The following is a 23,151-nucleotide window of genomic DNA, read 5'->3' as shown; positions in this document are numbered from 1 at the left end:
AAGGCCACTGGGTTGGTCAGGCAGGAGCCTTGGTGAAGCTGTGCTATCTGTCCTGAAATCTCAACATGTAACTGCTGTGAGCTGCTGCAAGCTTCTAGGCAGTAAGCTTCTAGACAAAAAAGGCAACATGCTTCTTCAGAAAAAAGAAACTCTTCTGGGGGATTCAGTCACCGTAAGTCTTGAATGAACTACATTCTAGAAAGGCAGCTGACTTTTGTTACCCTTCCATGCATGTAATTCCAAGCCTTGAGCACAATCCTTTCTCAGCAATCAGCTCTGGTATTGCTGAAGTACTGCTTCAACTGAAGTTGTTAAAAAAAATTTTTAAAATTGCACAAAGTTAAAAGAAAAACTGTAATAAGCATTAAGGTTAGCATTAAAACACTGTACTTTGGGACACCTGATGAGAATGAAGTACAACAAAAACAAAAATGCCACACAAATGAAACCAGAGTAAGTGGATTCCAACACCATAAAAAAGCTTTTATTTCTGAAGAAGTGAAGGATTTTTTTCTTCTCCTTTTTTTTTAATTTTAATGCGAATGAAAAAAATGCAGTCAAAACTTGCTTGAGAAGGTACTATGTCTGACAGAAAATAAACAGTCCTTACCATATTGCTCTCCTGCACTTCTCTCTGAACATGAAGTTATACTCAGTGGCTGTTGGGTCCCAACACTGATCCAACCTCCTGCTTTGCCTAGCTAGTTTCTCCTGATGGAACCACTAGGAAAAAAACTTACAGAACTAATATTTTGCTATACTCACAGAAGCTGCTTTATATATCACAGATTCCTCCTAGCCTTTTGTCCCTCACTAAGGCAAGGAATATCTCTTCTTTCATATTTTATAGATGTGCCTCATACAAGAAGTATTCAATCTTGATTGATGTTGGAACTATGATAAACATGACAGAAGCTGATTTATGTAGATTACACACAGCATTCTTAAGGCCACGCACAGTATTTTTAAAGGCTGCCTTACCTCCTGCACCAGTAATCCCATGCTGCTTCGTCTTTTTTCAACTCACGAGATTTCTTTCAAATTTGAAAGTAACCCTGGGCAACATGCAGCTGATGAAAGGTGGGGCTTTTAAAGAAAAATATCTGGTAAGTTTATAGTTAATTTATTTCACACAAGAAAGGGGTTTTGCAACATACATGATGCTCCTGATTCGTGCACAGCTGTTTAACAATCCTCCCCAACTCTTTCCTTGTAGGCAGTACTCCTTTTTTTCTCATAAAAATAATGCGAAGAGAAACACCAAGATTTAAGACAAATGCTCCATCCTGGGTAGTCAAATGATGCACGACAGATTTTTATGTGCTAATCCACCATGTGATGATCTGAAGAATTACCCATTATCACCTAGAGAACAAATCCGCACAGCTACACCCTCGCAAGAGAATAAGGTACAGAACTGAAACATGAACAGGCCTCAAGAGGGTGGCTCTGAGAGTTAACAAGAGACCATAATCTTATGATAAAGCTTAAGACCCCTTCTATATACTACATAGCACGTGATATCCATCTTCTGAATGCACATCACAAAATACACCATTGTCTCAAACTGAGCCTGTATTACCTTATTCCATTTTAAGAAATGAGACACACCTCTCCAGTCAAAACCACACAGTAAGACTGAGCTGATCTAATTGACTGCTGCCACACAAAGAGTAGATCTTGCTCCCCCTTTTTCTCCCTGCCATTCTTGGTCACACACTCCCACTCACCCTTCAATCAGCTCTGTCACCCTTGATACAACTGCACAGTAAACCAAGCCAACATGCTAATCCAACTAAGCAGACAAAACTAACAACAAAAAAATCTGCCATTATATGGAACTGGAATCAAGTTTCTGTGCTGTTGGAGAAAAAAACAGAGCCAGTAGAAGGGCAAGAACTGAGAGAATAGATGGGGAACAACAAGTTCACCCCCTTCCATAGAAACAAACTGTCAGACTAGTTATCCTGAAATACATAAGTGCACACTTGGGGTCTTGTTAGATTTTAATTACAACTTTCTGCTGGAAACAACTCAAAACTATAAATATTAATGTCCATACACTATACAGTAACATCTATTTCACAGAGTTCAAAACTCTCAAAGGTTTAGAAACATTCCAGAGTTGTGAAAACAACAACAGATAAACAATGTCAGTGCTGTATTCAGTGGCAGAGCAATAACAGGACCTAATTTCTCAAAGGTATTCCTCTACAAGCTATGTAATTGCTAACTCTTACAGCAAGAATAGTTGCTGCTGCTCACCCATCCCTTTTTCTAAACAATGCACACCTACACAGCATTCCCCTCAGCTGCTGTTCTACGGCTGACAGCAGTGCAACATGTCTCATCTGGGCTACTCCCAGCAGCGTGAAAGGAGGAGGGAAAAAAATAAATGCACCTCTGTGAGTGAAAATGAAGTTAGTCAGATTACAGTAAAGGCTGGAATAAGCTCCCCCTGACATGACCATCCAAATCTGCTGAGTGTTAAAATCAGCAGGGGCTGTAGCTTTCCAGAGGCCAGATAACTAATCCAAGGCTTTGCTTCACCCGTGTGTCCTTGAGTATTAGGTGGCAAGGGGAGTGGAGGCAGGGAAGCGCCCTGCGTGCAACGCACACCGTAAGGATCACACGCTTGTAACAAAGAAGATTTGTATACACGAGGTATGTGTCAGCGCCTCAGCTTCTTTCTGCCTCCATATTCAGACCTCAAAATATGAGGCTTTCAAGAAACGATCATCAGTTTATTTAAATTTGTCTGTAACCACTCAAAGAGAGTCATTAAGCACTATTTCCTTTTCCTGGCTAGAAGTAATTTTTAAATTTCAGAATCAGAAGTACAGCACACAATGCCAGTGTTATTTGCTACTGTTGATCATTAACGATGCTAAAGTCTTTGCAATCAAGTAATACATTCCACTTTGTGTGCAACTAAGAATTTTCAGCATCTCTTTCAGTTAGCTCTTCTAACTGCATCAAAGGCTTTCAAGCACAAATTGGTCTCTGCATTACAATCAAAATGCATATAAAATTGACACAACTATATACACACAAACTGGAAAAAATCGGCTGGAAAAAATCTGATAAATGGGAAACAGGAAGACTTGGAACAAGTTTTGAAGAACAAGGAAAAGAAATAAAATGATTTATCAAAGTACTGCATAATACCCTCCATTTTGTCTGCCCCCAAAGAGATCTGGGTTTAAAAATAACCTTTTAAAAAGAAGGAATCAAATCAAAGTTCAATAGTAGAACCTCGGAGTTAAACCTAGGCTTTTGAAGATTTGTGTCCACCACAAATGGACAGGAAAGGGGAGGAAAAAAAAAAGCCTAAGCGCTGGCTTTTCACTTTAGGTGAAACAAACATTTCTGTTTCTATGATGCAGCAAATAAAAAAAAAAAGGGTTTATTGTTACGGATTTCTTTTCTTGTAGTCATAAAGGCAGATGGACTATGTTTATTTAATTATGTCTATGATAAATAGGGACTTCAGATATGCAAGTGAAAAGTTATTGAGATCCGTCCACTCCTAAATTTACAACTTATATTTAGGATGAATAATAAGGGAGGAGATGAGAAAAATAGAAGGTATAAAAATATATAAAGTTAGATAAAGCAAACATTGCAAAAGGGAAGTCATCTATGATCTAAGAATGACCAAGGCCATAAGAGTCAGAACAACAGAAATTTAGATAATTAGATTTCTAAGTGCCACTGCTGCATGTACTTAAGAGCAACTTATTTATATGTTGTTTTAGAGGGTAAAGTCAAGATGCAACAAAAATAATAATTCTGCTAATATGATTATCCCAATCAGACCATATTCAGGCCCAAGGAGGGCATAATCTTGGTCTGTTCATTAGCTTTCTAATATCTCAAACAAAAATACATTAAAAAATTATTTCCAAAATTGAGAAACATGCTTAATAGAGAACCTTGCCAGTTATACAGCACATGCAGACAGATAACCCGCAACTACCTAAATGAACTGTAGTTACATCTGATGGTACTTTATTTTAATCATCAAAGGCAAATATGCTAAACTCATAATTGAAAATCCTTATCCCTCTTTTATACTAGGAACCTTAAAACAAAGCACAGCAGAAATTCAGTGCCATAATTATGCTGAGTTTCTCCAAGTTAGAGAATGATAATAATCTTGATCACCTTTTCTGTTGTGAACATGCAATTAATCTAGAAATTAATTTTTTAACTCTCCCTCTGCTACTAATAAAATTTCAGAGTCAAGCTCTAGCTCTGAGCATGTGTACATAACTTTCACACCTATTTACTTCAAAGGTCACAATGGTAATGACTCTTGATTTATTACAAATTCTCAAACATAAAAGGCCCTTAAGCAGAAATGCCCTAAAATCCCAAAGTATAACTTTTATCACTTAAGAAGATCTGAACTGGCTCAGTATGCATCTGACAGAAAGTCTTCCTAAGATATCATTAAATATTCTCTATCCCACATCTTACCGTAACAGGTGAGGCTGCAGGTGGCTGAGAGGTTTCTCCAATGTTTCTATTAGTATTGCCTAAGCAAGAGAAGTTGCACTTTCATGACTAGTGCACAATAAATGAAATTGTGACTCATTTTGTCTCCCAAAAAAAATTAGGTTTACTAAAACTAAGTCATCAGTAAATCTGGCATGTTCTTTATCTATGTAATTTTCACATGTCCTGGCTACTGACTCAATCACAGACTACTAATGAAACAAAATTTCATTAATTTTGCTTGAGGACTTCCAATTTCTTAAATCTAAGATGTGTTTATGCATTTGTAGCAAATAACTGGGAGTCAACAACACTTGTGCCTACTGAAGACCAAGTCTTCCTTGATCTGGTAGCCTGGCCACTATACATGTAGTGCTATTGCTCAGATTTCAAATTTTTGAAGTGTGGTAAAATGAATTCTTATTTAGGAATTTAAAAAAGAGGGGCAGGGGGGAGGGTATCAAAGAGTGTGAGCATGTATGTGAATAGCTGGAAGACAAGCAAGATACTGATCATTCTGAACTTTCAAAAGGATCAAGGTAGTAAATATGATACAAAAATAAATCCACGGGCAACACAAGTAATTTATTTACGCGACATATGTTCCAGTATATGGTTTGTTATATGAAAAATTCCTACAAAAATGTACATGTCAGTCACTTGGGATATATGCAATCCCAAATCAGAACTTTTAAACCCTTCCTGAGAAGTAGTATTTTTAACTCTTTTACTTAGTAGAGAAGAGAGCAGAAGTGAACTGTGCTCCTGAAGTTTTATTTCAGTGTCTCAGGGAGGATAAGGAGGTCTGGAATGATGCATTTAGTATGACATAAAAAGAAGTCTTAGGACTGCACAAGTCAAAGGAACTCCTGGCATGAAGTATGCAATAATATCTGTTTAGTTTTTGTTGGTTTTTTTTTTTTTTAAAGAGATAATAATGAGTAATCAACATAAAAGATAAACACAATTAACAAATACATATTTTTAAATCTTTCCATTTGATGTTTCACAGTGTATTTGCACTGAAAAAAAATCTTCTTAATGCAAGCTAACGGATCAGGCCTTTAATAATAATGTATTATAATAGTTTGTATTTCATCTCACTGAACATTAGTGAAGGCCGTTAATTAAACCTCAAAGGCCCCTGATGATTTAAACAGCCATTTCATAATTGCTGAGGTACAGCTACTTTGAGAGAGCCACTGCAGTCAACTAGTGCAACAAATGCTTTGATGTTACAAAACAATTTTGCATGATGTGAACACTACTCTGCAGGACATAAGAGTTTTCACTATGTGAATAAGGCAAAAAATCTCCCTGCCTTTAACAATTAAGTCTGCTTTCTCAGAATATCTTTACCCATGTTCTCTGAGCTTGTTATTACAGTGCCCTGAAATCTACATAAGAGGAAAATAAAAATCTTGGTAGTGCACAAAATAATGTCAAGAATTTACTTTCAAGTTCTGGCTTTGTCTGCTAGCATTTTAAGCTTTATTTTAATAGCTGAATCACAGTAACAGACTACTGTGGCATTGTAAGCCAGCAGGAAATACAAATTTTGGTTACATCTATGGAACAAACGGGTCTGGAGGCATGTTCTTATGAGACATATGCACTTGCGAAATTCAGACTTCCAGGAGATTATGGTGACACTATTCAGATTTTGTTGTTGGTTGTTGGGGTTTTTGTCAATCTAAACTTACTATAGCAAGTCCAAGAAGCACCACTAACATTTGTTTTGAAATACAGTATTAGAATATGGGAAGCACAAGCCCTAAAAGAATTCAGTGAAACTGTAAAAATGACAAGTCACAACTGGGAATTGTATTGCTGGTCCCCAGCAGTGTCACCACAATGGAACTACCTAGTTGAATCCTCCACTGTTTTCATTACAGTATTTGCAAACGTTATGTTTAACAGCAGTACTCCAGGGTGCCATACACCACTCTGCACTGCAAATATCTTCTTGTATTGTAAAAATCAACTAAAACCTGTTAATTTCCAGGAATATACAGTGGATCACATTTCAATGTCTAACTGTAACTGCAGAGTCTCAAAGTGTCATGTTAGGGCTGTTTTGCAGTTCTCGTATTTAAATCTATCTACAAATCGAAACTCACAGCACAGTTGAGGTTGGAAGGGATCTCTGGAGGTTATCTTGTAGAAAACCCCTGCTCAAGCAGGGCCACCTACAGCTGTTCTCCCAGGACCATGTCCACACAGCTTTTGTGTATCTCTGAGGAAGATTTCACAATCTCTCTGAGTGAGCTGTTACAGTGCTCCGTCAACCTCGAAGTAAAAAAACTGCTTCCTGATGTTCAGAGGGCACCTCCCATGCTCAGTCTGTGTCCATTGACTCTGGTCCTGTCACTGGGCACCACTGAGAAGTGCCTGTCTCCACCTTCTTTGCACTTTCCCTGCAGGTATTCAGCTTTGATAAGATCCCAAATTTGCATTTTGCAAATCTTCTAAGAAAATACCTGCCTCAGTTTCTCAGAAGTGGTTCTAAAATCTGACTTAGAGAACTATCTAGCACTTGCTATATTATAATGACCTGGGTAGTGTAAAATTTGCCTATCTAAAATAAACTGTATTGGAACTTGTTGATATTCTTAAAATATGCTGAAAAACATTCTAAGAATCGTAAAAAGACAACAAATAACCTTCTATGTAAACTATTAAAATACAGATAAAATATTAGATGAAAATAAATTATGAGTTAATTTATTTATAGAAATAAGAGTTTGCAAGGACATGCAAACCAATAAATTACATCGAGAAAAAGAATCATTTTATGTAAATCGTATCTTTGTTCTCAGCCTACCTCCTCTCTAATGCCTTCGCTAGCAGCTATAAATGTTGATAACGTTCTAATTTTAGATAGGCCAATTTAAACAAAACTACGAATTCACTACATTTATTGTTTTAAGCACCACATTGTGATCATGCAATCGAAACAAGAAAACATATCCTCAGAATCTGAAGGCATAACTTTTATTCCTACTGCAACTTCTCAGGACAAAACCAAATCTTTATACAATGTATTCTGCTTTAAATTTGCAGTGAGAAACAAAATGTAAGCTCAAAAGAGGACTTTTTCCCCCGAACACCGATAACGCTTTTTCTTAATCTGCTTCCTTACAAGCAACAGTGTAATGAACCTACCCTAAAGTACCAGTTCCTTATGAGTTCATGAATATTTGCTGAGCTGACACACTGCCATTGCAGAGCTTTCCCTTCGCATATCAAAGACGGCAACAACGGGTCAAGTCTAAAACCAGGTACGGAAACTTCAAAGCCAGACAAACACTGTTCCTATTCATGTTAGTGGAAGGTAGGTAAATATCCTATTTAAGAACTCTACCCAATTTGGTCATAGTCAAAGACAAATACAGTTTTTGGAGGGGTTTTTTTTCTGCACGAGATAGCTTTATTGATTAAAAAAACACACACAAAAAAACCGAGAGAGAGCGAAAGGCAAGCCTGCCACATATCGAAGATGGAGTCACAGGGCGATGAGATGTGAAGCAGGACTGATCTGCCTGCAGAGAAAACAATCCCCGACAACACAGGAACCAGCAGAACTGAATTTTCCTCCTACAAAAGGCATCGGGCAGGCGAAACAAAGCAGTGCCATAATTAGCAAGCCTTTACGTCCCTGTTTCCAATGTGGACGGCGGTCCCGCACGTACAGCTATGCAAACAAGTAACCCAAACGCCAATCCGGCATACCTCGTTTATGCAACTCCCGGAGCGGAATGCCGTCTCCTCCCCCTCCATCGTAGGGCAGATACGGATCCGAAGAGACATCCATGGACGTGACGAAGGCGAGGCCCGCCTGCCGGCTCAGGAGGGCCGCGGCATCGCTCACGCAAGGGCGGCCGCGGGGGCCGCTGCCATGTTCGGCCGGGCCCGGCCTGCGCCGCCGCCGTGGCTCTGCAGCGCCGGGCTCTGCGGAGCGGGCTCGGCCCCGCCGCTGATGTCAGCGCGGGGCGGCCCCGCCACCTGCGCCTCCCGCCCGCCACACGGACGCGGCTCCGGCCGCACGGCGCGGCGAGGGCACGCACAGAACGCCTGGCGGCAGAGGGGGAAAGCGCCCGCTGCCGCCCGCGGGAGAGCCGCCCTCGCCGGGGCGCGGGGTCCCGTCCCCGCCCGGCCGAACGGCGGAAGGGATGCGCTCGCACAGGTGAACCCGCCAGCGCGGCCACCTTGTCAGCAGGTGAACGGTGGGGCCCGGCTCAGAAAAACAGGCACACCTGCCCCGAAAGAGCTGCCCTTAGTTCCTGCACCTTTCTGGAGCCACGCCTGCCGACGCTTCTAAACACCTATAATCTCATTTTATCTGGAAGGGAAGATTCATGCATTGCTGGGGGCTGGGGAGAAGCCTCTTTCCCAGGCATTTCATTTACTCCTTTCAAACATCAAAACAATCACCTCCAAGGAACAACAACATAACGTGCCAATAGTCAATCCCTCTGCTCCACAGGATCAGTTCACCCCACTTTCACCAACCCCCTCTCCCCCCATTCATGTAGAAATTTCAGACCTATAGCAGTGACTGACAGATTTGAACATGTCATTAAAAAAATTAAAACAAGAATTTAATTATATATCTAACTAAAATGGTGTCGTGTCTCTCTCTTTTTCTTTTTTTTTGGGTGATTATTCTGGTATTACAACTGTGTAACATCCTTACACTACAAAGCTTGGGGTGGGGGTGGAAGAAAACGTAATAAACACAAGTCCACACTTAGCTTACATTACTCTACACATTGACAAATTGGTCTGAGTCCCTTAAAAGTCACAGGCTCAAAATAGGCAACAACCCACACGAATGCTAACCAAGGCATTCATGGGATGCATCATCAAGCAGTGGCTGTTACAGCACTGGCAAAGCCCAAGCACTTCAAACAGCCGGCATCTAAAGACAGGAAATCTTAAACTGACTACATGCTTCCATTTGAAGCACATATTATTACATATTGAACCATATACTATTTTATGTTTAATGTATGATCTTGTCCTGGTCCTATCTTGCAAATGCTGATAAGAAAAATTGATAAGAAAGCTACTTTACATGAGATTTCCATAGCTGGTCCAGTGGTAATGAAATACATACGGAAGGTATGCATATTGTTTTTCCTTTTCTTCCCCTTCAGCAGGTAGCAAAGTTAAATATATTGTGTGCCATTGCTGCACCAAGGCCCAGCTTTAGTTTCATTCACACAGCAAACAAGGAATTAATTTTATTGTGCATGCCTTTGCACCTCTCTTAAGTATAACAGACAGTTATTTTAGTTTTCAAATGCATTAGTTTCTTAAATAATTTTCCAAGTATGTTCTTAGCGAAGTAACTTCTTTTATAAGCCAATGTTACAAGCTGTGTACTGCAAATGATCATTTTGAGGACAGAGTAAGACATAAAGAAATGTTATAGGCTTGTAAATATACTAAATGCTAAAAATACGGCTCCAGTACAAATACTGAGAAAATGCTGGTATCTCTATAGGTGGAAAAACAAGTGAGAAAAGGGGGGAAGGAAATGAGCATATAGCAAAATATATTTCAAAACCTTAAAGACTACCTTATCTCCAAGACAAAGGGAACCCTTGAGCCACAGATATGTAATTCTAAAAACCACACAGCTCCATTTGCTATCATCTATACAAACAAATGCTTTTTGAAGAGTGGCCTCCCACAACCTTTTCAACAAAAAACCCAGAATCTTTAAGATCTTGCACATCCAAAACTTTCAGAGCCATTATGCATTATCATCATTTATTTTTGTCTGTGAGAAAACAAATCTAAGCACCTCTTAACTTTAAATTATCCATATCCCTTATTTCTAGAGAAGTACAACAGAAATCCCTGAGCATTCTCAACTCCTTACCTCAACAGAATCTGGATGCAGTCTGTAATCTTATTGTAAGACTCTAAATAAAAAGTTATTCACAGCAGGAAGCAATACAACAGTTTCTGTAACCTGAAGCAAGAATTATTAGAGAATGAACTGTTAGTGCATTTATTATATGTTGATTACAGATGACAACACTATAAATTCAACTTCATACTTGCGAGAATATGAAATAAAGGATATAAAGGACTTTTATTAATAAAGTCTGGAAGATTACCTCTACTTTAAGAGTTTGATGTGGTTACTGAAAGCCTGGAATGTCTTAGAACTGAAAATAAAAATCAGTTACAGCAAAGAAATGGCTCACTTGCTGGCCTAAACCTGTTCATTGGACTAAAGCACACACGGGATTTCCGCACAAGACTGAAATCCAGTTTGAGTTGTAAAAGTTGAAGGATATAACTTGTTGGAGACCATACCTCATGAACTGTGGATATGAGGGAAAGTCCTGACAAGAAGTCTGCAGTGTAAAATAGATACAACTTCATATTTGCTACATGAAATTTCAAGAGTCCACCTAATACTAAGTTGCAGCAGCTCTTCAAAGGTCACTGCTTATGGACTGGCTGCCAAATATAGTCCTTTGTCTACTCTTAAAAAGCAGAGCAGTAATTTTCCCTTCTCAGTTACCAGCAGCTTGTGTTCTCATTGCTCATACCTACTACCACTGTGTGTATTCCCTTTCCTACAATACCATGAAAGGTGGTTTTAATTTTTGTGTTGTTTTGGTTTTCTTAAGAAAGAAAGAAAGAAAGATACTGTGCATATTAATGTGACAAGCAGTCTTTTTTTTTTTTATATCTAAACACCTATACAATTTAATCTTTCCAAATTATTCTTTTTCTACCTTATCTGAAAAGTCCATGGCTTGAACTGTCTGACAATTTTATATTCCAAAGAGTATGTCAGTTATTTCTGTTGTGAAGTTCAGCAACTTTCAAAATTATAGTTAGTGAAACGGTGCCTCCAGATAACTATGTATTTTGGGTATTATGGAGTACAAAATATTATGAACACTTGTTGTAAGGCCTAAAGCGAGTTTAACAATAGCCTTATTTTACATGGCCGAGAGCCCCTCGAAATTGCCAGTTTACTGCATAGAACAGCTCACACGTAAACAGCAGGTTTGTATAGCAGCTTGCTTTCCAAATTTCATCGCAGTAATTATAGACTAAGGTCTCAATCCCAGAAACCCTCCATGCCCAAATAACTTCACACATCTGAATGTTCCCATTGTTCTATGTAGGCACATGCTGTGGTTAACCATAACTTAGATGAACCTGTCTTTGCAGAAGTCCATTGTTCCGAAACTTTTGGAATGTACACAGGTGACACACCTTTAAGGCATACTAAGAATGACGAAAGACACTTTTATCCTCTCTCCATACCTTATCTTTTCCAGTTTAGGGAAAGAAAAGAATTGTATTTAAGACAAAGTATCTGACAATATAAGAACAACTCAGAGGTTATACAAATCAGATACACCCAGGGAAATGTGTTTTGAAGAGACAAAACAAGGCCAGCAAAAAGAAGGGCAGTACCACAGAGGTATGACAGCCTGCTTACCCAAGGCTGAAGGGAAGACCTTAACTCTGACACACTTCCCACCATTTCATATTAAAAGGTAAGCTAGGTTTAAAGAAGACAGCCAAGCACCTTGTTACATATAAAACAAACATGCTCTCATATTCCCCAATTACTTGGTTTATTTTGGTGACAGACTTTGTCGCACCAAATAACGAAAATCAAACCATGCCTTTTATGAAATTAAAAATATAAGTTTGGGGATGCTGAATGATTTCATCCGCATAATAACAGATGCCAAAAACGTGACTGATAATTACAAACATTTGTGTGACTGATGCAAAAGATTTTTGTGACTCTTAACTGTCACTTTTCTTTCCTATTATTATTCAAAACTAAATCTTCTCTTTCAGCAGAGCTAGAAAATAATGTTCTCTTGAAAAATGCTACACATACAGCACTTACCAAAGTGGCTACCATCTCCAACCATTCTGAAGAATTTAACTCATATGTGCCTTCTGTTGAAGAGTGGGCATGAAAGCATCCATTTAGAATAGAGTGCCCAAAGTATATATAAAATGTCTCAAAACACACCGTGCCTCATTACTCTTCCTTCTGGCTTTAGTCTCCTACCTTTTCTCCCAATTTCTTCTTTCATTTACCCTTTTCTCAAACCATGCAGCCAAATTAAGCCCAGCCTGACTTCTTTCAATGTCTCAGTTTACTATCTTGCAGCCCTTTTAGCCTGACTTTGTTCATTCCACATAAAATCATACAACTTTCTCATATGGGTCACACAGAGCCTGCTGTGAGAGTATGAAAGCTGATAAAAAGACAAGCACCATTCTCAGTTCTAGAACCCAGGCATGGACCAGGATGCAACCACAGAAAACAAGGAGGAGGAGAAAAGAGAGAAAAAAAGTTCAGTTATATATTGCTTCAAATTGATACACAGTAAAAAACAAGGATAAATTATTTTAGAAATATTTAGAAATCAGTCTTGAACTTCATTCCTCCATTAGCAGTATATAGAATTCTGTCCTTGATCAGTGTATCAGGCTATATATAGAAGACTCTTCTAAGCTGTTACCATTGCCACCTCATCAAAAGCCTCAATAGGGCAGACAGATAACAAGAGGAAAAATTTTAGACCAAATGTAATGTAAAAGCAGAAGAAAACAAATTTATAGCATATGCTGTTGAATAGTTGAAGGCAGATGGGGTTTAAGTAACACAGAAATAAAAAAACCCAGAAAAAGTACATAGCAGTAATACACAATAAGATTTTTCCCTGCTTGCATTTTATTATACAGAAAAAAATAGCTTCTTAATCACAGTTTCTTTTTTCATAATTGCTTGTTTCCCACACATTAGTTATTTAATTTTGCTCACAATCATTTCACCCACTAGAGAACACTTTACTCCAGGTTCTCACCTAATAAACTCACTTTTTCACTGGCCAACCACAGGTTTTTGAACTATACTCCTACAGTTTTGTGTAACTTCCAGTGGTGCTTTCATTCACTGTCCAGACACAGAAGGTGGTAACTGAAGTCAAACCCAACCAGCACACAAAATGCAGTAGAACAGGTCATATAACCACAAGCATGTTGTGTAATCAATTCTGAGACTGACTTCCCCTGAGGGAAGCTGAACCTTCACTCCCAATCAGGGAAATAGCAGCAAAGGCTTCCCACTGCCATGCAAAACTTCAGGGCAGAAGAAAAAATAGACTTAAAAATATTACCACCTAATATTACCACCTAAAACCAAAAGTAAACTGGGGGAAAAAAAAGTATGGTCCCTTAAGACTGGTTTGACATCTTGGCCCAAAACACTGAAATCAAGACTAGGCCTCAGTTTTCTTTTCACTTCTTTCTGGGCCTGCCCATAACACTACTTAATGTGTAACCCAATGAGGCTGGAAGAAAATACTTGACATCAACAGACTACATATAGCTACCAGCTGTGAGAGGTGCGTGTTAGTCTTCTTAGTCTTTGGGGTTTTGTTTTGTTTGGGTTTTTTTTTTTTTGCTTTTTTTTTGGGGGGGGGGGGGGAGGGGTTGGTTGGTTGCGGTTTGTTTTGGCTTTTGTTTTTTTGTTGGTTTTTTTTTTTTAATTGATCAGTTTTACACTGATATTAGAAATATCTACTTCTACTGTATTAATCACATGAGGAGGACTTGGAAGAAAAGGAAGCTATTTTCTGCAAACAAGTTGCTCTCTCTGTCTCTAAGAGCCTCTTAAATACTTTCTATATTTTTTCTGTACTTTTTGTTTACAGGGTAGGCTTTTACTAAGAAAATAAGTACTGCTGCATTTTCACCTTCGCATATGTGCTCTCTTCTCACACTCCAATCTGCTAAAGCTGTAGTTACAATGCATCAACAGGAAGATCTGGCATCCTTCCCTGAAGTTCACTTCTTTCTCAGACTAGCCAAAATTGTGCTACAGAGATGGTTCTATTTTTCCTCATACCTAAATGCATATAAGGATATAGGTCTTACCTGCTCCATTGCCCTTCTTCTGTTTTAGGGTTGCTTACCATTGGCCATTATTTCCAACTTGGTGTTCAAAGTATAATGCAGGGGATAAAATTATAGCACCAAGGCATATTCCTCCCTAGGTACACCACTGTCCTGGTTCTGGCCCGGGTCAGCAGGAGGGCATGACCAAGACATTCCATACCACTTCATGTCATTGCTGGGGCAGGGAAATGGGACTCTCTCTCATTTCCAAGAAAAAGGGTATTCCTTTCCAGTTAGGAAATCATGGCTGCAGTAGGGTTCAGTCAGGTCAGGCTCTGAGGTGAGTTTTTGCATGTGAATCATTCTCTTTTTTTTGTATACATTTGTTATTATTATTGTTCCTGTTACTGTTCGTTTTATCTCATTGTTGTTTCCAGTAAATTGTTCTTATCTCAAGCTGTGATTTTTTGCCTTTTGTTCCTCCAATTCTGCTCTCCACCGACCCATGGGGGTGGCAGGAGTGGGGGGAAGGTGGATCAAGTAGTGTGGTTTGGAAGGTCTCCATGGAGAACTAAATTGGGGACTACCACTCATAAACCACAACAGCCATATATATGTTAAGATTACCTTCCATCTTAGAGATATTACATCTTCTTCATAAATAAATAAGCTTTGTGAACATAGCACCAACAGCAATTCTGTATGTTGTTAATACAAAATACTACACCATGCCAGGTATGTTTGAATTCCATTAATTCAAATATAGGCTCAGTATTAGTAGTGGTCAGAATAAACTTACTCTATTTCTAGGGCATGCCCATCCTCCAAACGCTGTGTGAAGTTTTGACCCCTCCCCTAAATTAGAGATATTACAAAGGGTTCAGAAAGGGGCAGTGAAGAGGATCTAAAGGATGGGATACCTACAAGGTCCAACCAAGCAAACAAGAAGACCTTAACCTGAAAAAGAGATAACTGAGGAGAAGAAAAAATAAGTAGCAATGGAAATAAAAATTTCACCATCTGTTCTAATAACAGTGACAGCACCATGTAATTCATGTGTTAATCCTTGTTAGTTTCTAGATGCATATGGCCACTGCATGATAGGCTTATCAGGGTATGTGTATTTGGCATGACAATCAAGTCATCCTAGTTTCAGGTCACCGTGTCTTAATTTCATATCAAACCTTTTCCTACCAACAGCAGTTTCACTTCAATAAGCTAATAATACCCCCTAAAACTTTTTGTATCAGCAGAAATATTTTCTGCAGCTACAACTACAGATGAAAATTAAAAAACACAAAAGAGAGCTTAAGCATTTATGCCATACAAGGGTAAATGACAAGGAGATCCACATGTCAGTCCATGCTAACACATGGTCCAGTGTTAACCTAAGTAAGACTCTGGCACTTATGTCTACTCTCAGCAGCATTTATATGTGGATCTAGGTTCAAAATAAAGAAAATAAGATGGTGCTTTACATAAAATGTAGCTAAGCTAGGAGAGCTTGCAAGGGATGGTTTGGGTGCTAAAGAATTGCATTAGTGAGAAAAGCTCAGTTCAAGAAAAATACACTAAGGAGGACTAAAAATTAAAACCCACCACTCAGATGAGAGAGGCTGTCAGCTAGACAAAAACTTCTACACAAGTACTCTGGTGCCTCTCTCTTACTCCATTCTTACTCTTCCTTAAGCACTGATTTTTGACCCCTGTCAGAGATAGGATGCTGAGCTAGGTAGATTTGTGGTTTGACTCAGTACTCGTGTTTCAGGGACATCATAATATCCTCTTTCAGAATAATATTTCTGTTTAACCCAAGCCAATGAAAAGCCTTCACTTTAAAATGCTGGTAAGCAAGAATATTCTCAAAGGCAGAAAACAAGAGCATAACCTGACATCAATTTGGTTAAAATCCTATCTGCTTTCTTTGGCTGACTTGAGAGAACAAATCAAAACTAAAATGAATAAATGAAATATTATTAAAACTGTACCAAAAATTGTCCATTTAGTTCCTAAAGATTTTCTAGACATACTATACCAAATTATTTTATTTTACATTTCAGACTCATCTTTCTACATATCTGCATATATGCCATCACACTTCCTCTGTTTTCATTCCTTGATTTTACACTATTCACACAGTTTGTCTGGAAGAAGGACATACACATACTAACACTACACCAGGCTGTCAAGTTGGTAACAACTTCCTCAGCAGCATCTGTTGACAAAGCTAGTGTGCTTTAAGCACTTCAGGAGAGCTGCAGAAGGAAACCAACAAGATTATATAATATCAGAAAGATGGAAAGAATGGATTATTAGTATTTTCATTTATCTCCTTCCAGAGCATCAGGCTCATGTGCTAAATAAAACTTCATCAGGAAGGACTGGTGAGACCACACAAGGACTGTTGGTAGGATTTACAAACAAGTCCTCAAAGAGCTGACCGTGGTGTTTATGAGAAATTGAAATGATAATTATCTGTTTTCAAACATTTAAGAGAATCAGAAACTACTCGGTTACTAAAACTCTACATACACACTGCCATAATTTCCATCCCTCAGAAAGCCTACTGACACACCAATCCATATATAATCAGAAGGCCTAAACTAACGCTGTAACACCATTGAAGGCTGTTCAACTACAACAATATCAAGTGAATTTACATTTTGGACAATAACTACAAAAAAACCCAAACAAACAGATGTTACAGTTCAGGAAATCACTAGCATGATAAACAGATACTCATTGAAATTCACTCATTTGATAATGACATCCCATAACTAAGGTAAAACATTTTTTCCTTAACCTAAGAATCTTCCAGTCAGTAGGGGTGGAGGGAGGGGTGCTGACAGGAATTTTTAAATCCTTGAAGAAGAACATTTTTAATTAGCCCAGTTATCCATGTAAACATAATGTTTAACAATTTCTGTTCCAGATAGGTGGACAAAATCAACTTCACGCATTACCAAAAAAAAGTAGCAGTCATGGTTTGATACTGTCAGATAGCCTGGGTTTAGCTGCATCAGTAGTACGAAGCACAGCAAAATGTCTGCAGCCTAACTGCAACCCAGCAGAAAAAAGTAAATTATAACTAGTTACTGACAATTTAACAATTTAATTCTATAAATTAGCTGTGCCTCATGCTTGCCCTTGTGATCACAGCAAATCATGTTATCTCATGCTTCGATTTGTATGGCATCATTTTGGGGTGAATATGTTCCTTACTTAAGAATGACAATGAGCTCTTTAATGCAAATATTGCTAACTTGGAAAATAGGTTGTATGTAACTTAGGAAAGAGATATGTCAAACTGTCATAATGACTGTTCAGTCCAATCAGTTTTATAACACGTGGATGGAATGGATGGATAACAAAAACAACGCCAATGGTGCAAAATTACTTCAAAGGCTCTTCTTCATATCAGCTGTGAGTAACAGGAAGGATACGTTAATGCAATTTCCACATATGAAGAATACAACAGGAACTTAAATTTTTTATGTGGGAAGTAAGCTATTTTGTTCTTTTCTTCATATTCTTCCTTCTCTTCATAAAGGGCAATAGCCAAATAGAAACAAGCATACCTGTGAAACAACATTCACATGTTGTTGGAAAAGATAACTAACTCTTGCTTGAAAAATTATCCCCCCCGTGGTACAAACTTCTTGATTATACTGAACCACTTGCACTTGCTGAAAGTTGCACTCTGTTCCTCAAATAATGCCATAATATTAGTTCACAATTATAAAATTTTTAGTGTCGATATTTAAGGCACCAAAAATGGATTGTTTAGGTCTCTCTCTTTAGGCAAGGGACTCCAAATCATAGGTAAGGAGGTTTTAGAAGAGCTGCAGTGTTTTACACTATGACCTGCTGGCATATCCTTTTCTTTTTCAGTGGCAATGCTACCACTGCAAGGAGATAGTAGTGGCTGTAGCATCAGCTTTTGAATTACCAGTTTACAGGTTGTCATACTAAGGTTAAGTATTGCCAATTTTATGTTAACACCATATGTCAAATTGTAAACTGTCTCCACACTGAACTCACAACATAAGCAACCAAGCTCCTTCAAGTGAAGCAGGAATCCATACCTACCAAAAAGAATGCAAGCTCATTCAGTACTGAGACTCCCACAGACAGATCAAAGTCCCTTGAGATGTAAACACCAGTGAGGTCATTTGTTTGCAAATCATTTTTACTGCAAATAAGATTTAATCATCTGATTTCAGTAAGTGCCTTGAAAAAATTGTAGTCTGACAACAGTACAAAAATCCACCTCCTACTGAGCTTGCCCTACACTTAAATAAAGAAGAGTGAAAACTGATGCAGTCCTCTCTGATCATATAAACAGCCCTCAATTCTGAGCAAAATGATGGAGACCTCTCGGTTTCACCTCACTGGTTGGCTAACCCCAAGTCATAAAAGGAAAAAGTTTGAACTTTTGAAGAGACTTGTTACACCCTTCAAGCCCAGCTAATAGCCAAGAATTGTGACTCTCTCAAACTTTAGAGACAGGCAAGGCAAACCACTGTTGAGAGAAAAGAACTGATTAGACATTTCATCTTCTTATCACATTCCACAGTTAAAATATTAATCTAATAATATATTTCCATTCTGGAGATTTCATTTCTGTTTAGAAAGAATTCTTTTTTTCCTCTGCTAAATTGATGGGAAACAATGAACTACCCTAGTGTAAGATTTTGTTTAAAAGCTAAATAGTATAGCTCTGTAAAATTTAAACCAGTAAATATTAGCTTATATGACTTGACTATTAAAGAACTAATAGCTTTCCAGAGCTAAGTATATGTTTAAATTGACCTACATTGACCTACAAATAAGCAGGGCAAACAATCTAAAAATAAAACACAGATAAGTCATGATAGAAATTACTTTCACAAATTGCATATATGGATGTACAGTCTCTGTACAAGCTCTGGTAACATACAATGAGGCAGATGCTTCCATTTCAGTACAAAATCACCGTATTCATTAGCCAGCACTCTAACAAGGAAAAACACTAACTTCAGTACTACAAAGTTTTGATAAGCAACAAAAGCAAGTTTTGTTCAAAGCTGACAGGCAGCATCCTTTTAAGGCAGGGTTTTGGTACAAGTCATCCAAGCCTCCACATGCACAGCAATGTAATTGTTTAGCATGTTAAAATATGCTGTGCTCAAAGAATTCACAATTTCATAATACCTACTTGTTCTCCACAACACTGCCACTTAAAATCTGTCATTCATGCAAAGAAAATAGCTACTGGAGAACATAACAGGCATACTACATACATAATTACTATACATATGTATGTATTTAGTTAAAAATACTACATCATCACAATTTCTGTATTTTCCTCAGATGAGACAGTAAAGGACAGGTCACATACATGTTTTCAGATGGTGTTAAGAAGAGCAAGATGGTTGTACAGCATTGGTTTTAAGATAATGATGATTCCCCAACATGGAACTATCCACAACCTTTCAAATAAGATGACACTAAAAAGACAAACTGCTATCAACTAAATATTAAAGAAACCTAAAAGTCGAAGTGACAGGACTGATTACTGCTTTCAGTCCTTGTTCATTTGTTTAGTCCCATATAGTACCAAGAAATTTCCCATATAAGACAAGGAGTATATGAGGTTAGCATTCTTTCCCAACATCATCCAATGTCCACATGCTTTCAACAGAAAGCATATTCACCACTGTGTAACAGCTTCAATGGCTTTCTAAACCTCAGTTAAGTACTTAAGTATGAGTGGTAATGTGAATAGCAGTACTGTGCAGCTTTATAGAATTGCTGTGCTGAGAGCCAAGGGACTGAGCAGTGAAATAAGCAAACTTCTTCTGTTAACTTACTACCCTCTGAATGAGGGGGACAGACTACAATTACTTTAGAAATTCCATATTCTTAGCCTTTGTCTACATAATATATGTGCAGCTTAAGGTTCCATTTTCATTAGCTGAAAAAAGAAGAAAGATAAAGACTATTTCTTAATCCTTCATTTTCTCCTCATTGCATGGTCTTGATGTTTTAAAAAATCTGCAAAATTCTATATTTTATTACATAAACAGTGCAATGTTGATGTGCCCTCTATTGTCCATGGCAACTTATCCAGATTGCATAAATTCATGTCTGTGCTCATTTGTACTAGAAGCTTACATTCTGCAGCTATGCAGCTTTCAATTTAACTACATTATTTCCACAATAATTTTATCTACATACACTATTGCCAGTTTGCTAATGTTGCTAAGATACCAACCTTACAAATTCTTCCAGTCCCACAGACTTAAACTACACTACATTTTTAAATACGAGTCCTGATTTTGGCAGGGGTTGCCTGCTAGAGCCAGACCTAAGGCCTCTGCATGCACATCATGTTCTGGAGGGCCTGCAGTGCTGAGCAGCATGTGATCTTCCAGTTACTGAGACGGTCCTGCCCTTCCTTAGGAGGTGGGACATATTCCATATTGTGAATTCATCTGTACTTACACTTAACAGAACAAAAATATGGCTAAAGGATAAGAGCATTTAAATAATACTGCTACTAATACAAACAAACCAAACAGTTGATGCTATGTGAGTAAGAGAGAATTACAAAATGGGCACATGCAAAATAGCCCTTGTTTTGTCTTGTCAATGAGATTTGCTGTATTAAAAACACAAAAGAAAAAACACCTGACACATTTGGACACCTAAGGAATGAGAAACACAGATGTTCACCTCCTGAGTGCAAGTTTATGTGTAACATTTTTCAAAGTATGTTACCAGCCTAAAAAGAAAATTAACATCATATTCTGATCTACTACTAAGATATTTACTGTGATTTGATGTACAATAAAACATTTTCCATGTATAGAGACACATAAATCACCACTCAAATAAAATAATAGAGCTTATTACTATTGCTGCTTCTTTCAGGGAGTCCAGAACTGGGGCAAGCAGACAAGTTATGAGCAAAAAATTAAAGTTCCAGGAAAGAAAATACATTCATATTTATGTACCAACCCACATTCTGATACTTCAGTGTTACAACAAGATGGGAGCTGCTGGCATGTGCAGCAATTAGCATTGATTTTGACAATGCAAACAAAACAACCACCTCATCTGTTTGGACTCAATATATGGATCTGATTTCACAGATCTGCCTTCATAAAGGCAGAACAGTGGCTCTGAAACTATTTCTCTTACTGTAAACTCATTTCTCCTTCATGCTTGAAGTGATGGAAATGATTTATATGAACAATAACCAGAGTAGCTTCAGACTTTCAGTACAGGTTGTAAATATTATGTTAGACGAGCAAGGCACTCACTTGATTAAAAGTGCCATATACTTAGAACAAAGAATTACATACAGAAGCCAGTTGTTCGCCTAATAATTTCCCAACTCTTAAGTACTGGACTTTAGCATGCTGGTGTTCTGCAAGTAATTGAAGGTGTCCTGGCTTGTGATACCTGTATTGGTATACAAGTTAAACAACTGCACATTCCAGACATATCTAACTAGATAGAAGGAATACAGGCGAGACGCTTCTAACGATACAGCACAATCATCTACTACAGCGCCAACACCCAACTGCTAAGCGCAGCAAAGGGAAAACATATGGCGGAAGAGACACTGCAGGGAAGGAAAACAACTAAATGCTAACGGGAGAAGAAAAGAGGAAAAGGCACTAAAAAAGAAAAAAAAAATCCAAGAAGCAGAGTTTGATTTTGAACAAAGTAAGAGGAAGTGAGCAGAGTATATATTTAACCAAGTTTAGTATCTTTAAGAGAAATTACTTTCTTTCCCTCCTTCAGTTCACCTTTTTGACTATTGCTAAATGAATGCTAATGCTTTCACTACATGAACTGTTTTCTTAAACTAAAAAAAAGAGAGAGAAAGAGCTTCCCAGTTCTTTCTTCTTTGTATTACTTCAGTGCTTTTATAGCACTCACAGTAGAAAGTTTTCTTTGCAACTTTTTATCTAGTCAAAAATACAGCTCATATTGTGCTTTCTGTTGCTTCTAACACCACCTCTACTTCTGGCTTTTGCCCCTGTTTTACAGAGGTGAAGCTGAATGAAGCAAAACAGATTTATCTCTAGAAGTAATGATTAAAACAGCCTGTTAATTTTTGCATCAAAGAAATACTGGAGGGAGTGAGACTTCCAAAATTCCACTGCAGAGAAGAAAGCTGCAGATTAGCCATCCTTTTACCTGACAGCAAGTTCTACATTTGTCAGCAGCATGTTAATATCTGCCTCGTATCAAAAGTCATCCCACACAATGTAATTGTTAGGCAAGCACACAGAAAAATGTTCAGCCCCTTTCAGGTTTAAAGCGTCTCTCTGAAGGACAGATCATCTTAACAGAAAAGGATCAGATTTGGTCAAATAAAACCAAAACAAAATAAAAACCAAGAAAAAACCCCCACCACATGCAAAAATACAACCCAGAGAAAACTTTTAAGCTGAAATTAACTTACCAATGGATGCATCACCATCCAAAAGATTGTCATCTTCAGAGGTCTGAAAATCCATAATTACACCTGCGCCATCTAAAAGCTCCTCATCGCTGCTTGCACTAGTTATGCTGTTGTAACTGTTTCGATAGTAGCCTCTATGAAACAGCTGCTCAGACTCCATTTAGCTGCTTTATAACCTGTATGAATATACATAAAAAAGTTATTTTCTATTTGAATATTCGAAAAACACTACAAAATTTGTATCAAAATAAAACAAGAGTATTTTGTGCTTTGGGGAAAACTTT

General features: G+C 38.0%; 1 protein-coding gene across 4 annotated transcripts in view; it reads right to left on the bottom strand.

Moving 5' to 3' along the window:
* Positions 1-23,151, bottom strand: part of CLCN3 (chloride voltage-gated channel 3) — a 66,026-nt gene that overhangs the window by 29,366 nt on the left and 13,509 nt on the right. For 2 of the 4 annotated variants that reach the window (XM_042015059.1, XM_042015061.1), the window contains exon 2: positions 22,868-23,043. In XM_042015059.1, the coding sequence (XP_041870993.1) occupies positions 22,868-23,027 (160 nt within the window). In that variant the 5' untranslated portion in view covers positions 23,028-23,043. Of the gene's footprint in view, positions 1-8,232; positions 8,440-22,867; positions 23,044-23,151 lie in introns of those variants that run through there. The other 2 variants (XM_042015060.1, XM_042015063.1) reach the window with 2 other exon arrangements.

The sequence above is a fragment of the Corvus kubaryi genome, unplaced genomic scaffold (assembly GCF_017639235.1).
Source record: "Corvus kubaryi isolate FWS band 111438036 unplaced genomic scaffold, C.kubaryi_AGA036_p1.0 split3-131, whole genome shotgun sequence".
Lineage (NCBI taxonomy): Eukaryota > Metazoa > Chordata > Aves > Passeriformes > Corvidae > Corvus > Corvus kubaryi.
This window is presented reverse-complemented; position numbering and strand designations above follow the sequence as displayed.